Source organism: Branchiostoma floridae, chromosome 1 (genome assembly GCF_000003815.2).
Source record: "Branchiostoma floridae strain S238N-H82 chromosome 1, Bfl_VNyyK, whole genome shotgun sequence".
Taxonomy (NCBI): Eukaryota; Metazoa; Chordata; class Leptocardii; order Amphioxiformes; family Branchiostomatidae; genus Branchiostoma; species Branchiostoma floridae.
In genome coordinates, this window is record NC_049979.1 from 1,849,317 (window position 1) to 1,871,496 (window position 22,180).

Sequence of the window (22,180 nt, forward strand, 5' to 3'; positions counted from 1 at the left end):
GTGGGCTGCCCCGTTTTTCAAAACATATCGAAAATAATTGGCGGCGCAGTAAAACGCTAAGATTTCCTCTTTCAAGAAAATTTGGGGGGATCGATCAGACTGCCCGAAGCCTTGAAGCCGTTTCAGGTAAAATTTCTGTCACAATTTCAGATTTAAATTTGACCAGACTTAACTACCTGGGACACGGGGCGTGACAGAAGAGTGTTATAATATGAAGTCAATTTCATTCCCTAAATGGTATCCTATTGTTAGGTTTAGACAATAAAAGATACAATACAAAATAAAAAGCCCGATAAAAACGACTAAAAAAACGTTTTTAAAAAACAGCCGGAGCCTAACCTCTGCTTGGAGAGTAGCTTTGCCTCTAACTTAAAGGTTATTCATCAGACTTACAGCGATCCAATCGTCGTCTAGCCGAAGTGTCATTAAAGTATTATTACAGACTGTTATATCCCGATAATTGGCTAATAGGACAAAGAAACTCTCTAGCTACTAGTATCATAGGTTTGGGGATATTAGGTTATTATCGTCGTCTGCATGCCATTCCTGGCTTCAAGAACTGCAGTCAACTACCAAGCAGACGTGTCAGCTGGATGATAAAAGAGAAGAATTTGGCCAAATAGGGACAAATAAATTGTTATGTCATGGAATCTCAGTTAGTCTTTTGTTTTGCAGTCTATCCAGCTATCACGTCTGCCAGTTCCCGGTGCCGTCCTTGAAGTCAGTTCACCGGCCTAGGACAATTAACTCCTACTAGACTTTTATTCCTAACTTGGCCAAAGTCCCCTATATTGCTATTTGACCTGGCGGGTCGGGGAGTCTGGTTAGAGACTAGGTCCCGTGCTCCAGTTTGACTCCCGGTGATTCTAGTCCTGACCTGTTACAGGAAAATAAACCTGAAGTCATTCATCTTTCTGTTCCGACACATCGAGTCTTAATAATGAATGATTGAATGAATGAATGAATGGATAAATAAAGACCATTTTTGTCCAACTATGCACGCTACAGCTAAATACAACTCACCGACAAAGACGTACACATGATATTGGTACGAGTATAGTATAGGGTAAGTGTTCGGCTTCTTCTCGGTAATGGTGAAAATGTAGGATTGTATGGGTTTAAGCTAGGATATAGTCGTTTTATGCCAATGGGATAACACATGAGAAGTATACATTTATTGAGTGCTACTCATTACAATTTGCTTTACTAAATAGAACAGTTCTATCATCAACGTACATAACGTTCGCACAACCTACGATGGAGTGCACTTCATCTTCTACCGTAGTTGAGGTGCTCGGAAATCTGACAGATTCTTTCCGCTAGAGGAGTGATATAATGATAAAGACATCAGCGTGTGACAGATCTAGACCACCGGCGACCGAGTCGAAAACCTGAATCACGGTGAGGGGAAAGAAAAGACACGGAAGCACAAGTATTCCGCCCCCTCTGCGACCAGATGTAACAAATTTCCCGCCGTATTGTACCTCCCGTCAATGGCCGGTGCATAACGGTATCTCCCTTTGTGAGGGTCCGGAACAACACGAGTTCATCTGTCATCCTTTCGACAAGACCGTTGCTCATACATTGTACTTTTGACACTTTGCGATGTTTTTACCACTTGTTCCCGCGCTCGGGCGACCGGCACATTGGCCTTTCTCACCGCCGGGTCCTACCGTCGTTAGGTCACGGGTCAACGTCATCAGTTTAGGGGTCAACGTCATCAATACAGCGATCGACGTTATTAGTTAAATGAGTGTAATGTCATCAGTTTGATGCGATCGACGTCATCAGTTCCATCAATGTTATGTCATCAGTCAATGTGATTCGGTCGACGTCGTCATTGAATGTTATGTCATCAGTTGATGCGATCGAGCCCGACACTTACGAAAGTATTGGATGAGGAGGTCGGTCTGAAGGACCACAACCTGCTAGCCGCCATGCTAGACAGAGATGCGTGGTCGGACATCATTAATGGAACCTCTTATGAGGATGAACTGGACTGAACTGTGACTTTCAGGTTTGCCGGAGTGGGTTCGTCGGTTGTTCCTGTACCATTGGTACGGTGGCAATGTGGTCTTGCGGTTAGGGTTATTGACATCTAAAGGGTTCGAATTCCTACTCTCCAAACAGAGGTAGGCTCCGACTGTTATTCTAACGTATTTTAGTCGTTTTTATCGGGCTTTCTATTTTGTATTGAATTGAATCTTGCTGTGTCAAAACAGGCCTTAGGTAATAGGTTTTGACACAGCAAGATTCAATACAAAATAGAAAGCCCGATAAAAACGACTAAAAAACGTTAAAATAACAGCGGGAGCCTAACCTCTGCTTGGAGAGTATCGAATTCCTAGCAGGGCCCCGACTTTGACCTTGGGAAAGGCACTTTACACCTTTTACCACACTCGACTCAGGAGATCATGAGCAGTTGGGTATCTCACTGGGCTGCGGCACGTTGGCGGTGTCGCTATCTCCTAAAGTTAATTTGTGTTACCCTTGACTCTATAATGGGACATCTAGTTCTGCTAGCGAAATAACTCGCAATCTAGCCAGGCGGTCGTTTACCTCTGTCAGACATTTTACCCAGTCGTTTTAAATATCTACTATCTTCCGATGATGATCATAAGTGTCGGTCGGGGTGGCCAATGATCATACGTTATGTCAGGTACGTACGTGGGTGTCCTTGAATGAACATATTTTCTAAAACCTATAGTCAATTCGTCACCCAAATGTGCATGCCGATTAGAGTTACATCTTGTGGTATGGCCATCACTGATATATCAGCCGTGCTACTTGTATGTTTGCAGCACTTGTAATAAAGACATATTAATCAAACTGAAGCTACAGAAGTCGAATGCCCTGAGTCATCAAGGCGAGATGTTCCCGTTATAGCCCTGCTGGAGTGTCCGTTTCCCGCCCTCCTGACTGTGTCAATCCATTATAAGGTTAACACAACAACAGAGGTCGAAGAGGAGAAGAAAAAAACAAGAACAAACATTTCGCTCTTTTCTCAGCCGCCGATCTGAGCCCGTATCGGCAGCATGTCTGGAAGACGAGGCATTTCTCTCTCCCCTGTCAAAAATGTCGGAACGCGCGGACTTGAGAGGTCTGTATGCCGCCCGGGGGTCTAACCGGGAGTTAAGCCGTCAATATTGCCATTGCTGGTATGACCCGGCCATTTTAAACTTGTTGCTGCTGGCACGACGAGCACGACAGGCATTTTTGTTATCGACTTAGCAAAGAGCAACAGAGCAGTGCCGCCTCCATGCCTGCCATCGCTTCGGCTCCGGAGGGACCGCCTCTCTCCCGGACGCTAAATGCCTCCTTAGCCTTGATCAAGGCCGCCGTCCGTCTCGCCCAGTTCGGGCGGGGTGACAGTGCCCATATTTCGCGGCTGACCGTCCCTGTCGTGAGTGCCAGCTCCTCCCGCGGAGTGGCCGCGCGCCGGCGATGACCCACCCCTGCCCCCGAGCCGGCGTGGCATGTCGTCTGCACGCCGTTGCCAGGGGCGACGACATTCTCCCGCCATAACCCGCGCGCCTGGCATAGTCCGCGGCAATCAATCAATTACAGCGCCAAAAATATAACCTGCCTTCTCCTGTATGACGAGGTGTTTAGCCGCCTAAGGAAACGCCTGGTGGTGCGGCGGAGCGTCGGACGTAATGATGACGGAAACGAGCGGTGAATGTTGTTCCTTATCGGTCTGAATGAAAGCGTAAAAGTCATAAAGTCGAGCGTGCCCGTCGCTAATACGGTTGACACGGTGACCCGGGCAGGGGAGGTCGTCGTCAAAATATAGACTTCAGATATTTCCCGCAGACAAAAGGCCGTAACTCTTTCATAAAGGGAGGCTGGCCCGGAATAGGCCCGGATTTCTGCAGGGTCGGACATCCTTACGGCGTCGCCATGGAGACGGCGAGTGTCGCATGTACCATTCCGCGCGCCGCTGACGCAGGTCGCCGACAGATGCTTAATCTCCAAGCAGATCCTACGGTAGCATAAGATAGTCAAAAGCTGGCAGAGGAGTGAAGCCGGCTTACATGCAGGAGTGTGTTTTGTTACCAGGCTAATGGACACCTCTTGGCTGACTACACTCCTTGGCAAGTTTGGCACTATCTTATGCCATTGTAGGATCTGCTTGGAGATTAAGATGCTAGACTCTACCAGGCCTTCTTACGGGGTTCGTAGCCTCTACCAGGCTCCGTGGATCGGTGGTCTAATTGTAGAAATTGGACAAATAGAGTCAGTAGTACGCTAGGGGAGTCAGCCAGCTAGATGTGAGGACTTCTTTTTGTCCATGAAAAACGTTTAAAAGACGTCAAAAACTACCCGAGCCTAACCTCTGCTTGGAGAGTGCCGCGTGGACCCAGTACGTTCGGTGACAGTTAATCTCCAAGCAGATCCTACGGTAGCATAAGATAGTACTAAGCTGGCAGGGGAGTGAAGCCGGCTTAGGAGTGTGTTTCGCTACAAGGCAAATGGACACCTTTTGGCTGACTACACTACTTGGCCAGCTTTGATACTGTCCTATGGCACCGTAGGATCTGCTTGGAGACTACGTTCGGTGACAGATGCCAAGCAGGTCCCGCCAACTGTTGGGACCCGTCAGGACGACACACATACCGCGCACGTCATGGCGGCATCCCGTACGTCATCTGACGTATCATATCGCTTACGGCGGGACGCTGACGCGCGGTGTCTCGTTATGGGCGTGAGTTAAGAGGCTCCGCTCAATCAAAAACTGTCCGTTGAAGAGAGAACATGTAAATACTGTTCAGGGAAAGCGGTGGAAGATGAACTATACATTTCATTTGTCAATGTTCACATTCCAATTCCATAAAGAAACAAACTTTCCCAAGCTTTTATCACCTTACCGACCAACAACTTGCTTAAGTCGTCCAACCCCTTTATCTATGAAAATGTTGGACAATTCATCTCCTACTGCATGCGGAAAAGAAGTCAAACCCATCAAATAGCTTGAATAGAAATAGATTTAGATTAGACGTTATTTCCCTTTTGATTTATTTACGAATATCTTTTTCCTTCTTTGTTACGTATGATTATGTATACAACTACTTTGTTTGCAATTAGCCCTCGGGCATGAATTTGCAATAAAGATTATTATTATTATCATTCTGCGCGGCACACTCACACCAGCCAAACTTTGCCGTGCAGGGCAACCAGATGAGAAAGACAGAGAAGTTCATGAACGTTCTCTTGTAAGGCCAACATATTTTTACCCAAGACGCGTACAGACGTTTTTTTTAGTCTATTCTTGTCATGACTTGATTACCCTATATCTAGGCCAATAGCGCAAAACAGATTGTATTACCAACTCTAACCAACCATACAGCTAGCTACATTTATGCAATTATATCAATAATCAAATGTACCAAGAAGCGAGAGGACGTCGAATGTCCTAGAATAGATTAGACGCATATCTGCATAAATAGATGTGTATGATTGTTTCCATTGTGACATATATGTGATTCTTACCGTGTGACCTGTACTTAGCCCATTGGGGCAAAAATGTGCAATAAAGGTCTTCATTCATTCATTATCACAGACACAGACTTTTGATGTGCACAATGCCAAGACCCTTTTGTCGTATAAAGCACTACACTGGTAGATCATTGATCTGATTCCATTGATTATCTTTGTGTCTTGGAATCGCTTTGTACTTTATTAGAAGAGTATCACTTTACGATAACGTGTTGTGTTCTGTTGGTTCTTCCGACTCACAGGCGGGGTTCATTTGAATGCGCATTATTCCCCTACAACCGTCAGGTCTCCTATAACTTGGTGAATATCCTTGAAGAAGTGTTCCCTCTAAGTATGAAGCATTGGTTCTCCTTTCATCTACTGTAGACTACGTGTCTTTAAATGGTTCTTTTAAATGAGCGGTTCGTTTGATATAGGTTATCGCCCTGAAACCGTTGGGTCTATGCCTTTAAAATGATGAATATCCTTGAAGACGTGTTCCCTATGAAACATTGGTTCTTCTCTCCTCTATGCTAATCTCCAAGTAGATTCTACACTGTGGCATAAGATAGTACCAAACTGGCCAAGGAGTTAAGTCAGTCAAAAGGTGGCCATTTGCCCGGTAGCGAAACACACTCCTGTCCTAGGCCGGCTTGATTCCTCTGTCAGCTTTTGATACTATCTTATGCTACCGTAGGATCTGCTTGGAGATTACTCTAGGCGTCTATAAATGGTTCTGTACTCCGCGCGTGTTCTCGTGTCGCACAGGAAGGCCGGCCCAGCGTACTCTCCAAGCAGAGGTTAAGCTCCAGCTGTTTTTTTAGTCGTTTCTATAAAGCTTTCTATTTTGTATTGTATCTTGTACTGTTAAAACCTACTTCAAGAAAAATGACAAAATAGAAAGCCAGATAAAAACGACTAAAAAAACGTAAATAAAACAGCCGGAGCCTAACCTTTGCTTGGAGAGTAGGCCCGGCGCCCATATTTGCTGACGGCCCGGCCTGTGTATATGCGGATCACGCCTAATGTGGGGTTAATAGAGAGGGTTGTCAAACCTGGCTGGCTCGGGAGGGGAACTAGACTTTAATATCAGGCCCTGTCTGTACCGATGGGTCACAACAACGGCTTATTTCTCTCCTAAGCTACTCTCCCAATAGAGGTTAGGCTCAGGCTGTTTTTTTTACGTTTTTGGAGGTATCTTCATCGGGTTTTCTATTTTGTATCAAAAGGACAAAAGCAGTGTCCAATTGGATACCGTTGGACACTGCTTTCGCCCTTTTGATACTGTCTTATGCGACCGGTAAATCTGTTCGGAGATATTACTTACATCTGCTTGGAACAAGGAGGTTCTATCAACCTCCTTGCTTGGAGTCATCTCCAAGCAGATTTTCTGTGACCTGCCGGGCTTCACTGAGAGCCAGCCCTGCAGGCCAGAAAACATTACACCAACATCTGCTTGAAGAGTAAGATAGATATTCGCCTGTCCCTATGTTTGTACACGGCACAGGTCCTCTCAAATGTCGTGTCCTGATTTCAGTTGTCCTCAGTCTCAATGTATATCATTCTGTAACTACAACAAAATGAAAATCTGTACGTAGCCTTTGGACACGCTTGAACGGTGTCGGTGCTATAATAATAACAATAAAGATAATAGACAATTTAATGAGAAATTTCACGTTGCATCATTTCCTCTGTTCTTCCAAGCCCTCCCAAGTATTGCATATCCATTATCCACCCTTTTTACTAAGTTTAAACCTGAAACCTAATCTCGCCCGAGGACCAGGCACTGGTGACCTACATCTATCAGGACTAAAATCGGTTTCAACACGAATCTACTGGGCTTGCCTACCTGAGACGGATAAAGGAAACCTAGCGAGTCAAGCTTGTCTATGTCAAGCATGTAAACTGTAATATATACATGTATGTATAGCTTTCCGATTACTCACTATGTACCAAACTAACTGTATTTAGCCCCAATGGGGCATGAATATGCAATAAATTTCATTGTCATTGTCAAAACAAAACAAAATCATGATGTTTCCGACTTTAGAAGGAGCCATGCTGTTCCAGTTCTACTCATGGAACCCGTGACCTCAGTGGCCGTCGGGTCTCGTTGCGTTGTGGCGATGTAAGAAGTAGTTAAATGCCTAGAAGCGGTACCGTTAGCATGCACAGTAGTAGAATAGAGTTCTCCCCAAGCAGAGGTTGATTGAGAAGATAGTTGCCTTCTAACGAGCCGCTGCTTTTTTTTATTTGCCAACCGACAGGAAACGAGGCATATGAGAATAATGTAGCCTACCTTGCAGACTACTAACCGCGCTGGCTTTTCAGTTTACAGTTTCTTTGTGGAGAGCCCTGATTGTTCCACACTAGAACTAGCCTCTCCGTTTTCCGCGCTGGTCATCACTCCATCTTACTTACTAACTCCATCCAGATAAAGGCAAGCGCTCATAGAAGTCTAAGAAGGATGCTAAGAACCAGGACAATATCAAGGCTAAGTACTTAGTGTAAAGTGTTTAGTTACTTTGTATTAATTAATCTATTTATGTATCTATTTCTCTTGTACGATCCCACCCTCCACTGGGAAGAGCGGCTAAGGTCTACATGGCTATCAACATTAAACAAAGGTCATTGATTGCTAGATTGATCCCCATTAACCTCTGCTTGGAGAGTAGAGAAGTGTACCATTGTCGGCAAAATAGGAGCCTAACCTCTGCTTGAAGAGTACTTGTGTCCTCTCTGCAAATACAGAACAGAAGAGACTCGGGAGCTGTAATGCGGCTGGATACCAGGCTAGGCTGAACCGACACACAGGGAGGCTTGTGGGGCTCTTTTCTGCTTTGTCGGTTTTAGCCCAGCACCTCCATATTTAGGCTTGACCCGTAGCTGCAGTGTGCGTGCTAATCCTCCCACCCCTGGCCAGCTGATCGCTGGTAAACCCCGGGTTCGTTATAATGATGGAGTCGGACGGGAAGTTAATAATCACCTCCGGGTTGTTATCGTGGGGTGACGGTGTTTTATTGTGGTCATTAACAACTCTTCGCGGCGAGCTGAGACACGGGTAATAATGACAGGGCGGTACCGCGGGAGGCGTGAGGGAGGTAAACACGCGGGGTGTAAACACACAAACAACAGTCCCTGATACCGGGATCAGGGAGGGGATTATCTCCGAGCGGATGTGAGGATTCGTCTTGGATTTGGAGGAGCATTTTGGTTGCTTTTGTACCAGTGATGCGGTTTTCTTCTCCCCGAAAACAATCAATCAAACAATCCCAACCCAGTGGACAGGACAGCCATGCCGAAATTGGTCAGAGAAAATAATAGTATAGGCACAACAACTTGAAAAAGACGCGTCATACAAGACAAAAAGGCGTGCAAAATAAGACGTGGGATCCACAACGTTTACTTGGGGTAGACTTTGAAAGAAAGAAAACAGATTTGCAGAGACTATTACTTCAACGACTGACCGATATATTTTGCCCGGATGTGGGGGCATTTTTACACATAAACTACCAGTCCCTTTCACAAAAACATTTTGTCACAAAAATAACCGGATACAGTCTTGTAACACACGAAGACGGGAGGATCACATCAATCAATCCGCGGAAACAAGGTTTCACAGAGTCTATCAACATGTTTAATACTGTAAACTGCCGTCTGCGCCAGGCAGAGTCGCAGTTTTCTCGCGTAAAGGAGCTCGAGGATAGATTATAATATAGAAGATGACAAAAGATATGAAAGACTGCCTGGACATACAATGTTTACACAGCTACACAAGAGTGGGTGCTAACTTAACAACGTAGAAACCAAAATACACAAGAAAGGTCTGTAAACAATTGGGAAAGAGAAGAATAACATTCAACAGTAGTAAACGCGTCTGATAAACTTAACTTAAAGTCAGTTTGATTTTGTGACTCCGGTCTTGACGCTTACCAGCATACAGCACTGGCACTGCGACCGAGCAATCGACTCGAGTACGCCTCACTGGAAGTGACTTTTAAATAGACCCAAAGTTCAGGACGGCCACGCGTTCTACCCGTCACGTTAGCACGGTCTGTGTGACAGGTCTGCCGGGCGGTGTGCCGACTGTTGTGGTTGGTTGTGCCCCCGGGCTACTCTAGCCTAGGAAGAACCATGCACGGCGAATCTTTCTCTGTCGGTCTGCGGTGTTGAAGAGAAGCAGAAATCCGAGTGCGGTGCGGCGAAACAGGATCTCCGCGGGTTTCCGGGGCCGCGCGGTCCCTGTTTGAGCAGGGATTAATCAGTCAATATTGGCCAATATACACGCGGGTGAAGAACTTGGCGCAAATAAACCCGGTTTGCTCTGCCCACAGGTCCCCTTGCCGCACAGAAGCTCAAATTAATCGGGATGCTGTGGGATATGTTCTCTGGGCAAATAGAAACATTCTTCTCCCGACATCTTTATGGCTCTCCTTTTTACATCCTGACACAGTTCAACACACACGAGACGAGAGGCCCGAGTCACAGCAGCGCGACTGAGAATCTTCCGTTCCTAGAATAACCAATATAATCCTTTGGAAGAAAATTAAGACCACGCAGTAGTAGACGGGGCACGAAATAATGTCTGAATATTCCTGGTCCTACATGTGCAGTGGGTGGAATCTCGTGGGGAAGGTTGAGACAGTTTTTGTGGGAATCGGTCTCCATATTTTGGGTTTTGTTGTTGTGGTTGGTGAGGACGAGGAGGGGGGAGGGTTTGTCCGGTCCCATGGAGGGGAGTATGGCGCGTGTGCCGCCGCCAGCGGACTGTGGGGTACGGGCACGTACGCGGGGTGGTGGTGTCCGTACGGGAACCGACTGTACGCCGCCGAGACGGAAGTGTTCTGCGCCAGGCAGCACGAGCACGACTCCTTTGGTCGGTGGGGGCCGCACAGTCCGGGCGCCTGCGCCAGGCCATGGTGAGCGGAGTGTCCCAGCGGCGCTGCCGGCGGCTGAGCGGGGTCGAACCCGCAGGGAGGAGGGGGGACGTACCCTAGGTACGGGCGGTACCCGTGGTACGGCAGGTACCCGAGCGGTCCTGGCGGCACCGCGGTGGGAAATCTGTCCAGACCGTGGCTGGTGATAATCCTGGGGGGTGCCGCGGTGGTCTCCCCGGCGGGCTGACAGTCCTGCTTGCCCGGGCTGCCCGCCGACGACTCCTCCGCGGAGCAGGACGGACTCCCTCGCGACGACGACGACTGGCCCTTCTGCACGCCGGGTTCCTGCCAGAAGGACGCCGGCAGGGCGCGCTTCCGCAGCGGCACGCTGTCCGCTCCCGCCGGGTCCTGCAGCCCGGCCTCCTGCTCCTTCTCCCCCGGCAGCTCCCTGTCAGGCATGCTGAGGTCGATGGGGTGGCAACTCTCCGCTAGAATCGGTCCCGCCTCGGAGCCGCACGACTCGCTGCCGCTGCCGCTGCTGCTCTCCGAATTGACACTTGACGTGCTCTCCGGCCGCCTTTTAAGGAGAGAAGCAGCCGGAGGAGTAGTAGTAGCCGTTATATCCTTGACTGGTCTGGTCGCGACGTAGCGCGGCAGCACCCTGCGCTGCGAGAACCGCTTCAGCTGCTTCTGCAGGTACTTCCTGTGGTCCACGGACCGCTTGCACGGCGCAGACTTGTCCAGCGCAGCCTTGATGTCGCTGGACGCGAGGTTGACGAAGTTGAGGAGAGTTTTGACGTCAGCGTCCGCCGGTCCGCCGCCGCTGCCCTGGGCCATCTTACATTTCCGCCCCTGCTGATGAGTTCGCTCCGCTCGTCCGCAAATGGCATTTTCTTCACCTTGAGTCATTTTTGGCCCGGAGGGTCCGCGGAGGTGGAGTCTGCTGCCTAAAAAGGGATAATTTCACACAGAGCATAACCGTTAATTTGATGTTGTCACATGTGTTAACGCGGCGTAATCCAGTAGCACAGATACACACGGCTAAAAATACGCGTTTCCGTGCCGCCGTCTTAAATATCCCCGCAATGCTCCGGGGGTAATGGGCAGTAACACTGACGAGCGGGGGGACAGGGCGAACATTGTTGACAAAATCTCTCATTCCACCCACTTGTTCTGAACACGATACGGTAAACCAGCCGTCGGGCTAGTCGTTCTGCTCACAGATATCACAACATTTCAAGTCATCATTAAACAGAGAGATTGATAGATAGACTGAGTGAGTGAGAGATGGAGAGAGAGAGAGAGACAGGACTCTGGTACTTGAAGGCATTATTGCTACTTACTCTTTTCAGAGCTGGTATCAGATACTTCCTCCAGTTTTAAACTCAGTCATTTTGTACATCATACAAACATGTAATATGGATATGTTTCTTCGGTAGTCTTTGAACAAATAGAGAGAGTATAGAGAGACGTGGAGACCCTTACCGTAGCTGGTGCGTACGTACGTGCGTGCGTGCGTACGTGTGCGTGTGTGTACACACAGTCTCTAGATCTGTGCTCGCAGCCCTCCTACCGATGTAAGCGTCCGTGTCGGCTGACTGACACCCGAGCAAGTGAGCCACTGCTCCGGGTCGGCTCGGTGTGTGCTGTGCGGTCGGGAGCCACCCCGAGCATGGAAAATTTGCATTGCCACACACACGCGTGCCTTTTGTGCGGCGCCCCCGTCTCCATGGTGACGGCAGCCCCGACCCCAAGCCCGCGAGCCGCCCGGCCGTGTTGTATGGCTGCATTAGGTGTTTATCTAAGGTCTGCGCCTTCGCGGCACCATAACCATAGAAACAATTGTCGCCGGGAGGGGGGGAATTAATTGCCTAATCGATGACAAAGAGTCCCATCCCGATGGCCAGGAGAGATGATACCCGCAATTTACAGGTCCTTAAGAAAATATTAAGGTGTCTTCAAGTTTGCCTTTGCTGCGCATGGATGGGTCGGGTCGGCGTTTCCCCGACCACGGCTTCCTTGTTCAGTCTCTGAGCCCTGAAGCCACAACCGGGCATCTCTGTAGGCGATAAGATGCCATCGCGACATGGGCTTCACTAGGATACGGGTAGTCTCTACCAGACTCAGGGCCGCTGGAAAAACCATAGAAATGGAACAAATAGAGGAATAAGCCGGCCAGAGAAGTATAGCCACGTCGCGCGCTGTTCCCTGGCCGGCTATACTCCTCTGGTCGGCTTACTCCTCTATTTGTTCCATTTCTACGTTTTTTTTTCAGCGACCCGGAAACTAGAATACTGGGGGCAGCGCCTAGCCTCGACCAGGCCTCATAAAGGGCCATGCATCTTACGATCCGGGGAAATGGTAGTCTCTACCAGATCGACTACGCTGGCTGTTACTTTTGGAAGAATGATTTTTGGGAGAATGAGTTTTGCTAGCAGAGGAGTTGGTCGCCTAGAGAGGGGACAAGAAACTAAGCGTGGACTGTCTCCCTTGGCCGATTTCCCGATCTTTATTTTTTGCCGAATTATACGATCCCCGCAACCACGTAGGAAGGCCTGGTGGAGGCTATGAAAATGGGGCGAACAGTTGACCAGCCGAGAGTCCGAGATAAGGATAAACTATGGTGGCCAAACTCCCATGGCAAATTTACTCTCCGACCCTGTTGGGGGCAAATTTGCCCATGTTTTTTAATCCCGCGGAGTTTAGTCTGTCCTAGGCCAGTCCTCACTAGTCTCCAAGCAGACCCTACGGTGCCTTAGAAATACTCAAATAGTATCAAAGCTGGCAAGGGACTTAGTATAGCGGCACCAGGTGCCCGTTTGACTCCCTTTGGCCGGCTATCTCCCTTTGGCCGGCTATACTCCTTTGCCATCGTTGATACTATCTCTTTAGGCACCGTAGGGTCTGCTTGGAGACTAAGTCCTCACGCCCTGCCCGTTGCGTGCGGACTCGCCGGGCGGGAAGATAAGGAAGTCTTTGAGTCCAGCCCGCATGGGTTCCCAGGAGCAGATGTAACCAAGGAGCCGGCGTGCCATCGGTCGCCCGGGACTTAAGGAGGATTTACCTGGACTTAAGAATAAAATAGGGGAAAATTGCTCGGCCATACTAGACTGCAGAAGTTTGGAGAGACGGAGAGAGAAAACTATCCTCGCACAGGACATGTTTTGAGACGTTTTCGTCGGGCTTCAAAAATGGGGAAAATTGCTCGGCCATACTAGACTACAGACGTTTGGAGAGAGGGGCAGAGAAAACTACTAGTATACTCTCCGAGCAGAGGTTCGGCTCTGTCTGTTCTAACATGTTTTGAGACGCTTTTGTCGGGCTTCACAATAAGGGAAAATTGCTCGGACATACTAGACTGCAGACGTTTGGAGAGAGGGGCAGAGGTTCGGCTCTGGCTGTTTTAACATGTTTTGAGACGTTTTTGTCGGGTTTCAAAATAGGGGAAAATTGCTAGGCCATACTAGACTGCAGACGTTTGGAGAGGCGGACAGAGACAACTATCCTCTCCTAGCAGAGGACATGTTTTGAGACGTTTTCGTCGGGCTTCAAAATTGGGGAAAATTGCTCGGCCATACTAGACTACAGACGTTTGGAGAGAGGGGCAGAGAAAACTACAAGTATACTCTCAGAGCAGAGGTTCGGCTCTGGCTGTTTTTGACATGTTTTGAGACGTTTTTGTCGGGCTTCAAAATAGGGGAAAATTGCTCGGCCATACTATAGACTGCAGACGTTTGGAGAGGCGGACAGAGACAACTATCCTCTGATAGTAGAGGACATGTTTTGAAACGTTTTCGTCGGGCTTCAAAAATGGGGAAAATTGCTAGGCCATACTAGACTACAGACGTTTGGAGAGAGGGGCAGAGACAACTATCCTCTCCTAGCAGAGGACATGTTTTGTGACGTTTTCGTCGGGCTTCAAAATAGGGGAAAATTGCTCGGCCATACTAGACTGCAGACGTTTGAAGTTGGACAGAGACAACTACGAGTATCCTCTCATTTCAGAGGACATGTTTTGAGACGTTTTCGTCGGGCTTCAAAATTGGGGGAAATTGCTAGGCCATACTAGACTGCAGACGTTTGGAGAGGCGGACAGAGACAACTATCCTCTCATAGCAGAGGACATGTTTTGAGACGATTTTGTCGGGCTTCAAAATTGGGGAAAGTTGCTAGGCCATACTAGACTACAGAAGTTTGGAGGGACGGACAGAGAAAACTACCAGTATACTCGCCAAGGAAAGTTTCGGCTCCGGATGTTTTTGGACATGTTTCAGTAGTTTAAGTCGGGATTTCTATTTAGTGCCGTTTTCTTTATGCCCGCTGGCCAAACATAAAGTAAATGGTACAAAAATGAAGTCCCACCAAAAATGCCTAAAACACATAAAAAAACAGCCAAAGCCGATTCTCTGCTCCAAAAGTAAGAAAACTAGTAAGACTCGTCGTTTCCTCTGGTTGCCATGGTAACGCGGTTGAGGCGGTTACGAGTGTTCCCACGCCGGGAGGGGGAGGGGGGAACACGGGACATGTGAGGCGGATTTCAACACTTGAGTCGGGTCGCCATGGTTACCCGGCCGTCAGCCGAAGGCAGCCCCTCCTGAAAGGAACTAATGGAGAGCGGGTGGAGATCCCTTTTGAGTTCAAAGGGGTTTAGTGGAATTTTGAGCGGGTTTCATTTCGCTGGTGGAAACGCCTTCCGGGCGACAACCGTGGGGCGGGTTACGCGGCTTGACAAGGCCCTGCTGCCGCCCGGGCAACCAAAAGCACACCGAGCGAGAAAAAGGGGGGCATTTGTTAGAGGGAAAAGAAAACCCTAGAGGTCAGTGCTTTCTTTCATCGCTGAGCGAGACGGAGTGCCCTCCCGGCCTACACCAAACACGCACGACGCCCGGAGGCGACGGCGGCGGCTTTGAAGGGCGCATCTTCCCTGTCCGGTCTCCCCGCTCACCGACATGGCCCGACGGGCATCCTCCTTCTGAACAAACCACTGTCGGCTAGCCTCCACCAGGCCTTCCTAAGGGCGCATCTTCCCTGCCCGGTCTCCCCGCTCACCGACATGGCCTGACGGGCATCCTGACTCAGAACAAACCACTGACGGTCTGTCGGCAAGCGCAGCTAGCCTTAAACAGGCCTTCCTACGGCAAACCACGGACAGTCTGTCTCAGTTAGCCTCCAACAGGCCTTCCTAAGGGCTCATCTTCCCTGTCCGGTCTCCCAGCTCACTGACATGGCTCGACGGGCATCCTGACCAGAACAAACCACTGACGGTCTGTCTCAGCTAGCCTCCAACAGGCCTTCCTACGGCAAACCACTGTCGGTCTGTTTCAGGTAGCCTCCACCAGGCTTTCCTAAGGGCGCATTTTCCCTGTCTTGTCTCCCAGCTCACCGACATGGCCCGACGGGCATCCTGACTCAGAACAAACCACGGACAGTCTGTCGGCTAGCCTCCAACAGGCCTTCCTACGGCAAACAACTAACAGTCTATCTCGGCTAGCCTCCACCAGGCTTTCCTACGGCAAACCACTGACAGTCTGTCGGCTAGCCTCCAACAGGCTTTCCTAAGGGCGCATTTTCCCTGTCCGGTCTCCCAGCTCACCGACGGGCATCTTGACTCAGAACAAACCATAGACAGTCTATCGGTGGGCTCACCTAGCCCCCACCAGGCTTTCCTACGGGGGTGCGGGGATCGTAGGATTCCGCAAAAAAATCAGGAAATTGGCCAGGAGAGTTAGTTCACGCTTGGGTTTACGTTTCCGTTCCGGCCAACTCCTCTAGTAGCAAAACTTCCCTGGCAAATTATTCTTCCTATATAACAGTCAGCGTACTCAGTCTGGTAGAGACTAGGGCTTAGCCTCTCCCAGGCTCCACGGATCGCAATTAACATGACAGAGTTAAGGAGTTAGGCCTACGTCAAATTTCCGACGTAAGGAATAGTCCTGGACGTAATTTCTGTAGATCATTTAGTTCTTAAACCCCGTTGCCGTATTAATCTGTCTTTGGACAATTTCTACTATTTTTCAGCCCCCTGTGGAGCCTGGTAGAGGCTATTAACTAGACTGCGAACCGACACGTGACTCAGGCCACGGCAGACTAATCTCAAATCAGATGTAAGGCTCCGTCTCAGTTCTAGTGTAATACAACTAATACGCGTATTTTTGCAACATTTTGGTGCGTCTTTCCAGTATTGCAGCTGTACAAGGAAGCGCGAATCGTACTACCGAATAGCGAAATAGTGTCAAAAAAGTCGTTTATCTTTCTTTGCGCTTTTACTCCAAGTCTTTTAGACACTCGTTTATTAGACACTCGTCACACACCTTGACAAGCGTCTGCCTTGACCCTTTGTAACGAGGGCTGACAGGAAGGAGCGCGGATTTGAAACTTTATAAAAAAAAAAAGCATTTCCCTTTACAAAGTGTCGGAGATTAAGTACGTCCTGTCCCATGCCATGGACACGTTGTTTGACTGGAAAACCTTTAAAACAGAACTCATGAAGTCTGGACCACTTTTATTCGTGATCTCCAAACAGATGTCGGGGTAGAAAATTGTCACGAGTCCTTCGTCTCATCAGATCCAGAAAAAAGGAAAAAAATTGCCAAAGAAAGGGAATATCTTGCCAAAGATGTTGGCTGGCCATAGAAGTACGCAGTCAGGTGCTCTTCTGGCAAGATATTCCTACTCTCCAAGCAGAGGTTAGGCTCCGGCTGTTTTTTTAACGGGCTTTCTATTTTGTCATTTTTCTTGAAGTACGCCAGCCAAAAAGTTAGGTTTTGACACAGCAAGATATAAAAAAAAAATAGAAAGCCCGGTAAAAACGACTAAAAAAACGTTATAAAAAACAGCCGGAGCCTAACCTCTGCTTGGAGAGTAAGATATTCCCCCTATTTTGGCCAATTTACATTTGACTTTTTTCCCCAATTCCCTGAGTGGTTTTGTGGAGACAAGCTACCCTCCATGCAGAATCTGACATTCTTCTCATATGCCCAGTTGTTTTTTTTAGAGTCAACCTCTGTTGAAGAGATTTCCGTTTTCTGACAATAGCTAATGGACTTCTATTGACAAGCAGATAGGCCAATAATGAAAGTTTTATTGCAAATCCTTGCCCGTGGGCCAATTGCAGGCAGCATGAAAGGGGTACAATAACCTCCTTGGGCACAAACAGTGTAAAACAATATAGCAACTTGCCAAGTGCCTACTCTAGACTAAAAGCTAACTCTAGATTCTGGGTTATTGGTACACTGTCCGTGGCCATCAGACAGAGATACCGGCATGCGGCTGCCAGAAAAAACAAGTTGCGATTTTCCACCCCAACATCTGCTCGGAGGTAAAGCTTGTTGTATCCGAGACAATGGTGGGTCGGGCGGGCAGACAAAGCCGTGGGAAGCGAAAGAGCAGGAGCTAGGTCCGGGGCGTTGCGAGGAGAGAAGCGGAGCTCCGGCGCAAGCACGGGCGGGCTCCAGGGAGAGCGCAGCCGCCGGCAAGAATGTACCCCCTACAAAGGGCCGCAAACCCTTTAGAAATGGATAAACCGGCGAATATTTGGGGAGCACGTTGGCAACACTCGGACAAATAGGGCCACACGAAAGGACAACCTTTCAAACCGCCAGGAGAAGGTAAACAAGTTCCTCTGGGACTGGGGGCCGTTTGGCAGGTCTCAGCACACTTCTTTATTTGGTCGCTGAAAAAATGGAGGAAACTGGCCAAATAAGACGAATGATTTTTACTAGTAGGGTCCGCTTGCCAAAGAGAATTTCCGCTAAATCATTCAGCCTTGTTTCATCTGTCACTGCTATTTTTCAGCGACAGAAGGACTCGTTGAAACTGTTGGAAAAATGAGTCGTTCCCTTGTTCAGTTATCCCAAGGAGCTTTTATCAGTGATAAAAGCTCCTTGGTTATCCTCGTTGAAAGATTTTTACAAAAATGCCCCTGCAGTTCAGAGCAAGCTGTTATGCCTATGGGCCTAAGACTACCCAACTTCTTATATAATACATGAAAATCTATCTGTCACCAATCAAAACCATATCATAACCAAGGCAACAGACACAAAAACCATAAATTCTCTTACAGTACCAAGGTCGGTCACCATTGATCTTGACGTTTATTTTCCCCCAAACGACTTAACGTTATATACCAATTCTATCACATAGCTTCTCATCCCTTCCTTCGTTCCTTCCTTCATCGTTAGCCCATGTAAAGCCCATCGCCAGGCCTGGCCGCCGTGAGTGGTATTGGTGATTCTGTGGAGACCAGTATTGTGTACCGGTGATTCTGTGGAGACCAGTATTGTGTACCCGTGATTCTGTGGAGACCACGACTCTCTCAGCATCGGCCGTTTGTTCGGGAGCTCTGGTTGGTGGGTGGCCTCTTAGCCTCCAAGCAGATGTCGGAAGAGAGGGTCGAATGCCCTGGGGTTTTTTTTTCGCATCAAGCTTCTTTAGCTAGATACGTTTATCAGATACGTTTATGAAGGTTAGAAATCCAGATAAACAATATTTGGATGAAAAACAGAGAGTTACTTCCGGACTTTTCGAGCGACATCCGTCACTCTTTGTCACTATTTAATTCCCTTGCAGTCTTCGGACGGGGCTGTTCTTTTTTTGTGGGGGGGGGGGGGGTGTTGGTTCTCGATTTTCAACGTTGGGGAGGGAAAAAAGTGTCGGGGAAAGATAAATTTGCCGATGATAGCAAATAAAAAAAGAAAAACAAAAGCGGGGAGCCTGGGCCCAAGGGCGCCGCGAAGCCGCAGAAGCCGGGGGTCCCGCCCCGCTTGCGGGGAACCACCCGATCACGGGAAACACCCTGCCACAGCAAACTCCCTCCCCCGATAAACTCCCGGCCCCGACACAAGAGACCATAGCCAACGACGAAAATCGCGAACCAACGCACACACCCCCTCCCCCATAAAAAAAAAAAAAAAAAAACCCCGTCCGAAGACTGCAAGGGAGTCTAGTCACTAGCAGGTCCTTAGCTAGACTAGAGTTCAACGCCTTCCAATAATTGTGTGTTCTTTTGAATGCACCTATTGTCATTTCAAACCTTTACAACAAGATAAGAAGGGTAGCGAGCCAGCAAAGCGTTACGATTGCCAATCAACATTTTTCAGGGTTGGCAAGAATAGTGTAAGTAGGTCTGTGTTGACAACTACATCCGCTGGGAGGCATCGCTGAGCGAGCTACAAGTAACTATCTACAGTTTTGACTTAGTCCTTATTTAGCACTGACAAGTTCATATTTCTCATGCGTTTTGACAACCCGACAATAGCTAAACCCATACACAGCCCTACATTTTCACCATTACCAAGAAGAGAGAAGAAGCCGAACTTTTGTGTTAGACTAGATTTGTGATACTTTTATATGTATATATCTTGACTTGTTGTGACCTGTATTTAGCTCGGTTGGGCAAAACTGTACAATAAAGGTCTTCATTCATTCATTCATTAATAAAAGCACGATGTTCGAGAAGGGTGACTACACAGATACAATACATGTAATCCTATGGGAAAGTTGAAGAAACACATTATCTCAAGAATCAAAACTTACCTTTATATGCTAGCCTACAATGTCAACTCTCCTGAAATGCATTTGCAAGAATTTCTATACGGCTAGTCTGCAGCTAGATCCCAGCCCCCTAATCAGAGAATTTAGGCTCAAAACAGCTACTGTAAATGTATTTAAGTTCGCGGGGATTTAATTTCGCGGAAGCGGGGAAAAAGGACTTATCGCGGTGGTTTTAAATTCGCGGTAGCACCATGCTCTGTAGTCGCTTACTGACATGGAAAAATGTTCGCGGTGGATTTAAGTTCGCGGTGAAGCGGCCACCGCGAAAACCACGAACATTAAACCACCGCGAAAGTTTCTGCATCTACAATATCTGGCGATGATACCACTATCTCAAGGGGGTGCAAAAAAAACCTCTCAGATGAAGAAAGGTCATTTTTGATCCAACAAGTATAGGCTCTTTCCTACCGGCGCAGCCACTCCAAAACTGTCCAGATTTAACATAAATTCTTAATTCAGAAAGTTATCTTCATTATGAAGTCTATGTGGAAGGTTAAACAAATGACGAAACACACGGAGTATGGTATACTGAACAAATGTTCTTCCTTTTTTTGTCTATTTTTTTTCGCATCTTCGGCCTTGGCATTGTCATTCTGTGACCTAAGTATCCGCTTAGCGATGTTTTCCTGCAATGTACTGCGTATATATCTGCTCATTTTACAGCTGTTTTGTACGATTTGCGGTACGGTTCAAAGTTTTTTAAACGACCGAAAATTGATGGGCGCCTGTATACCATATACAGTAGAAGCCAGTTAATTGCACAACGGATTAACGAACACTTCTGTTAACTGCACGGGATCCCAAATAAGTGCGGTCCATCTAGATAACTTCGCATTATTGCACCAGCCTGATAATTGCACGAAATTCACTGGCAAATACGCTGTGCAATTAAGCGGCTTCTACTGTGATAATGTCAACATAGCCTGATTATCATTTGGTGTCTAACCTGCGTATGCCCCGGAGAGGAGATAGGCGCCGCCAGGGGACTAAAATGCCTATTGTCAGTATTGATACAGCACAACATGTTGTACTGCCCCTACGCCTAATTAATCAGCCCATGGCTGATTAAAAGGCTATGGGACGAACGAACTTCGTATCAGCGATAACAACATGGTCTCTGAGGAATACCAAATCACGAGAGGACACGCGAGAAATAAGAGAACGCACACTGTATTCATGTACAAACACTGACGAGCCAAGGACCTGACAGTAAAACAGGAGTGGGACAGTCACGTTTCCTGGCAACGGACCCTACCATTACTGGGTGTAGGGTGATCAACAACGCCGTCACAAAACATTGCTCCGGTATCTACCGCCAAGCAGATGTAGGGAAGATGAAAATGGCCCCAATTCGGCGCATGTCGAAAACAGAAACATTCAAAAAGGTGCTTGGATTGTTTTAACCCCAACATCTGCTTGGAGACTTACTCTGGTGCTAGCTAAGATCAACGTTACACCTGAGCACCTTGTGACTTCTCTAGTCTCAAACAGACACTTTGCGGATGTGGAAATTGACTGAAGGTTGTGAACAAGTTAGCCTCATTCACACTTCAGGAGCGACGACGGCGTTTATTAATAAGTTTTTTTGGGAGAGCGCTGACTCGATGCGGACCTTGGTTTTGTATGCTAGCCTCTACCAGGCTCCGCGGATCGGCAGTGTAGTAGTAGAAATTGGACAAATAGAGTCAATAGTACGCCAGGGGAGTTAGCCGTCCAGTGGAGTTACTGTAAATGCATTAAAGTTCGCGGGGATTTAATTTCGCGGTAGCGGGAAAATGGACTTTTCGCGGTGGATTTAATTTCGCGGTACCACCATGCACTGTTATCTCTTACAGTTATTGAAAAATATTCGCGGTGGTTTTAAATTCGCGGTGAAGCGGCTGCCGCGAAAACCGCGAACATTTACAGTACTTTCTTTTCGCGGTGAGGAAATGACACCTGGCGTGTCTATTTGTCCAATTTCTACAATTAGACCACCGATCCGCGGAGCCTGGTAGAGGCTACTGCAGGAAAGGGAGTTTTGCCGCTTTTCTGGCATAAAGAACCTTGGCCATGTTGAACATCGCCTCACCGAAAATAAACGCCACCATTGCAGCGCCACCATTGCAGAAGTCTGTGAAGGAGTGTATGAACGAATGTCCTTTTCTCGAAAATGAGCCATCTTCCTTCATGGCCAGTTTCTACTATACCTTCTGACACGAAAGGAGTCTGTTATATGTGTGACTAGCACTTCCAAATACTTACAAAAGTCAAAGATGACACAATGAAATCTACTC

At 47.9% G+C, this 22,180-nt stretch overlaps 1 protein-coding gene across 1 annotated transcript; it reads right to left on the reverse strand.

Moving 5' to 3' along the window:
• Positions 1-9,585: 9,585 nt before the first annotated feature.
• Positions 9,586-11,889, reverse strand: LOC118425681 (protein FAM181A-like). Its single transcript, XM_035834716.1, has 2 exons — positions 11,838-11,889; positions 9,586-11,299 (listed from the first exon to the last, which is right to left on the reverse strand). The coding sequence occupies exon 2, from the start codon at positions 11,259-11,261 to the stop codon at positions 10,077-10,079; it is 1,185 nt and encodes a 394-aa protein (XP_035690609.1). The 5' UTR covers positions 11,262-11,299; positions 11,838-11,889; the 3' UTR covers positions 9,586-10,076.
• Positions 11,890-22,180: the final 10,291 nt, after the last annotated feature.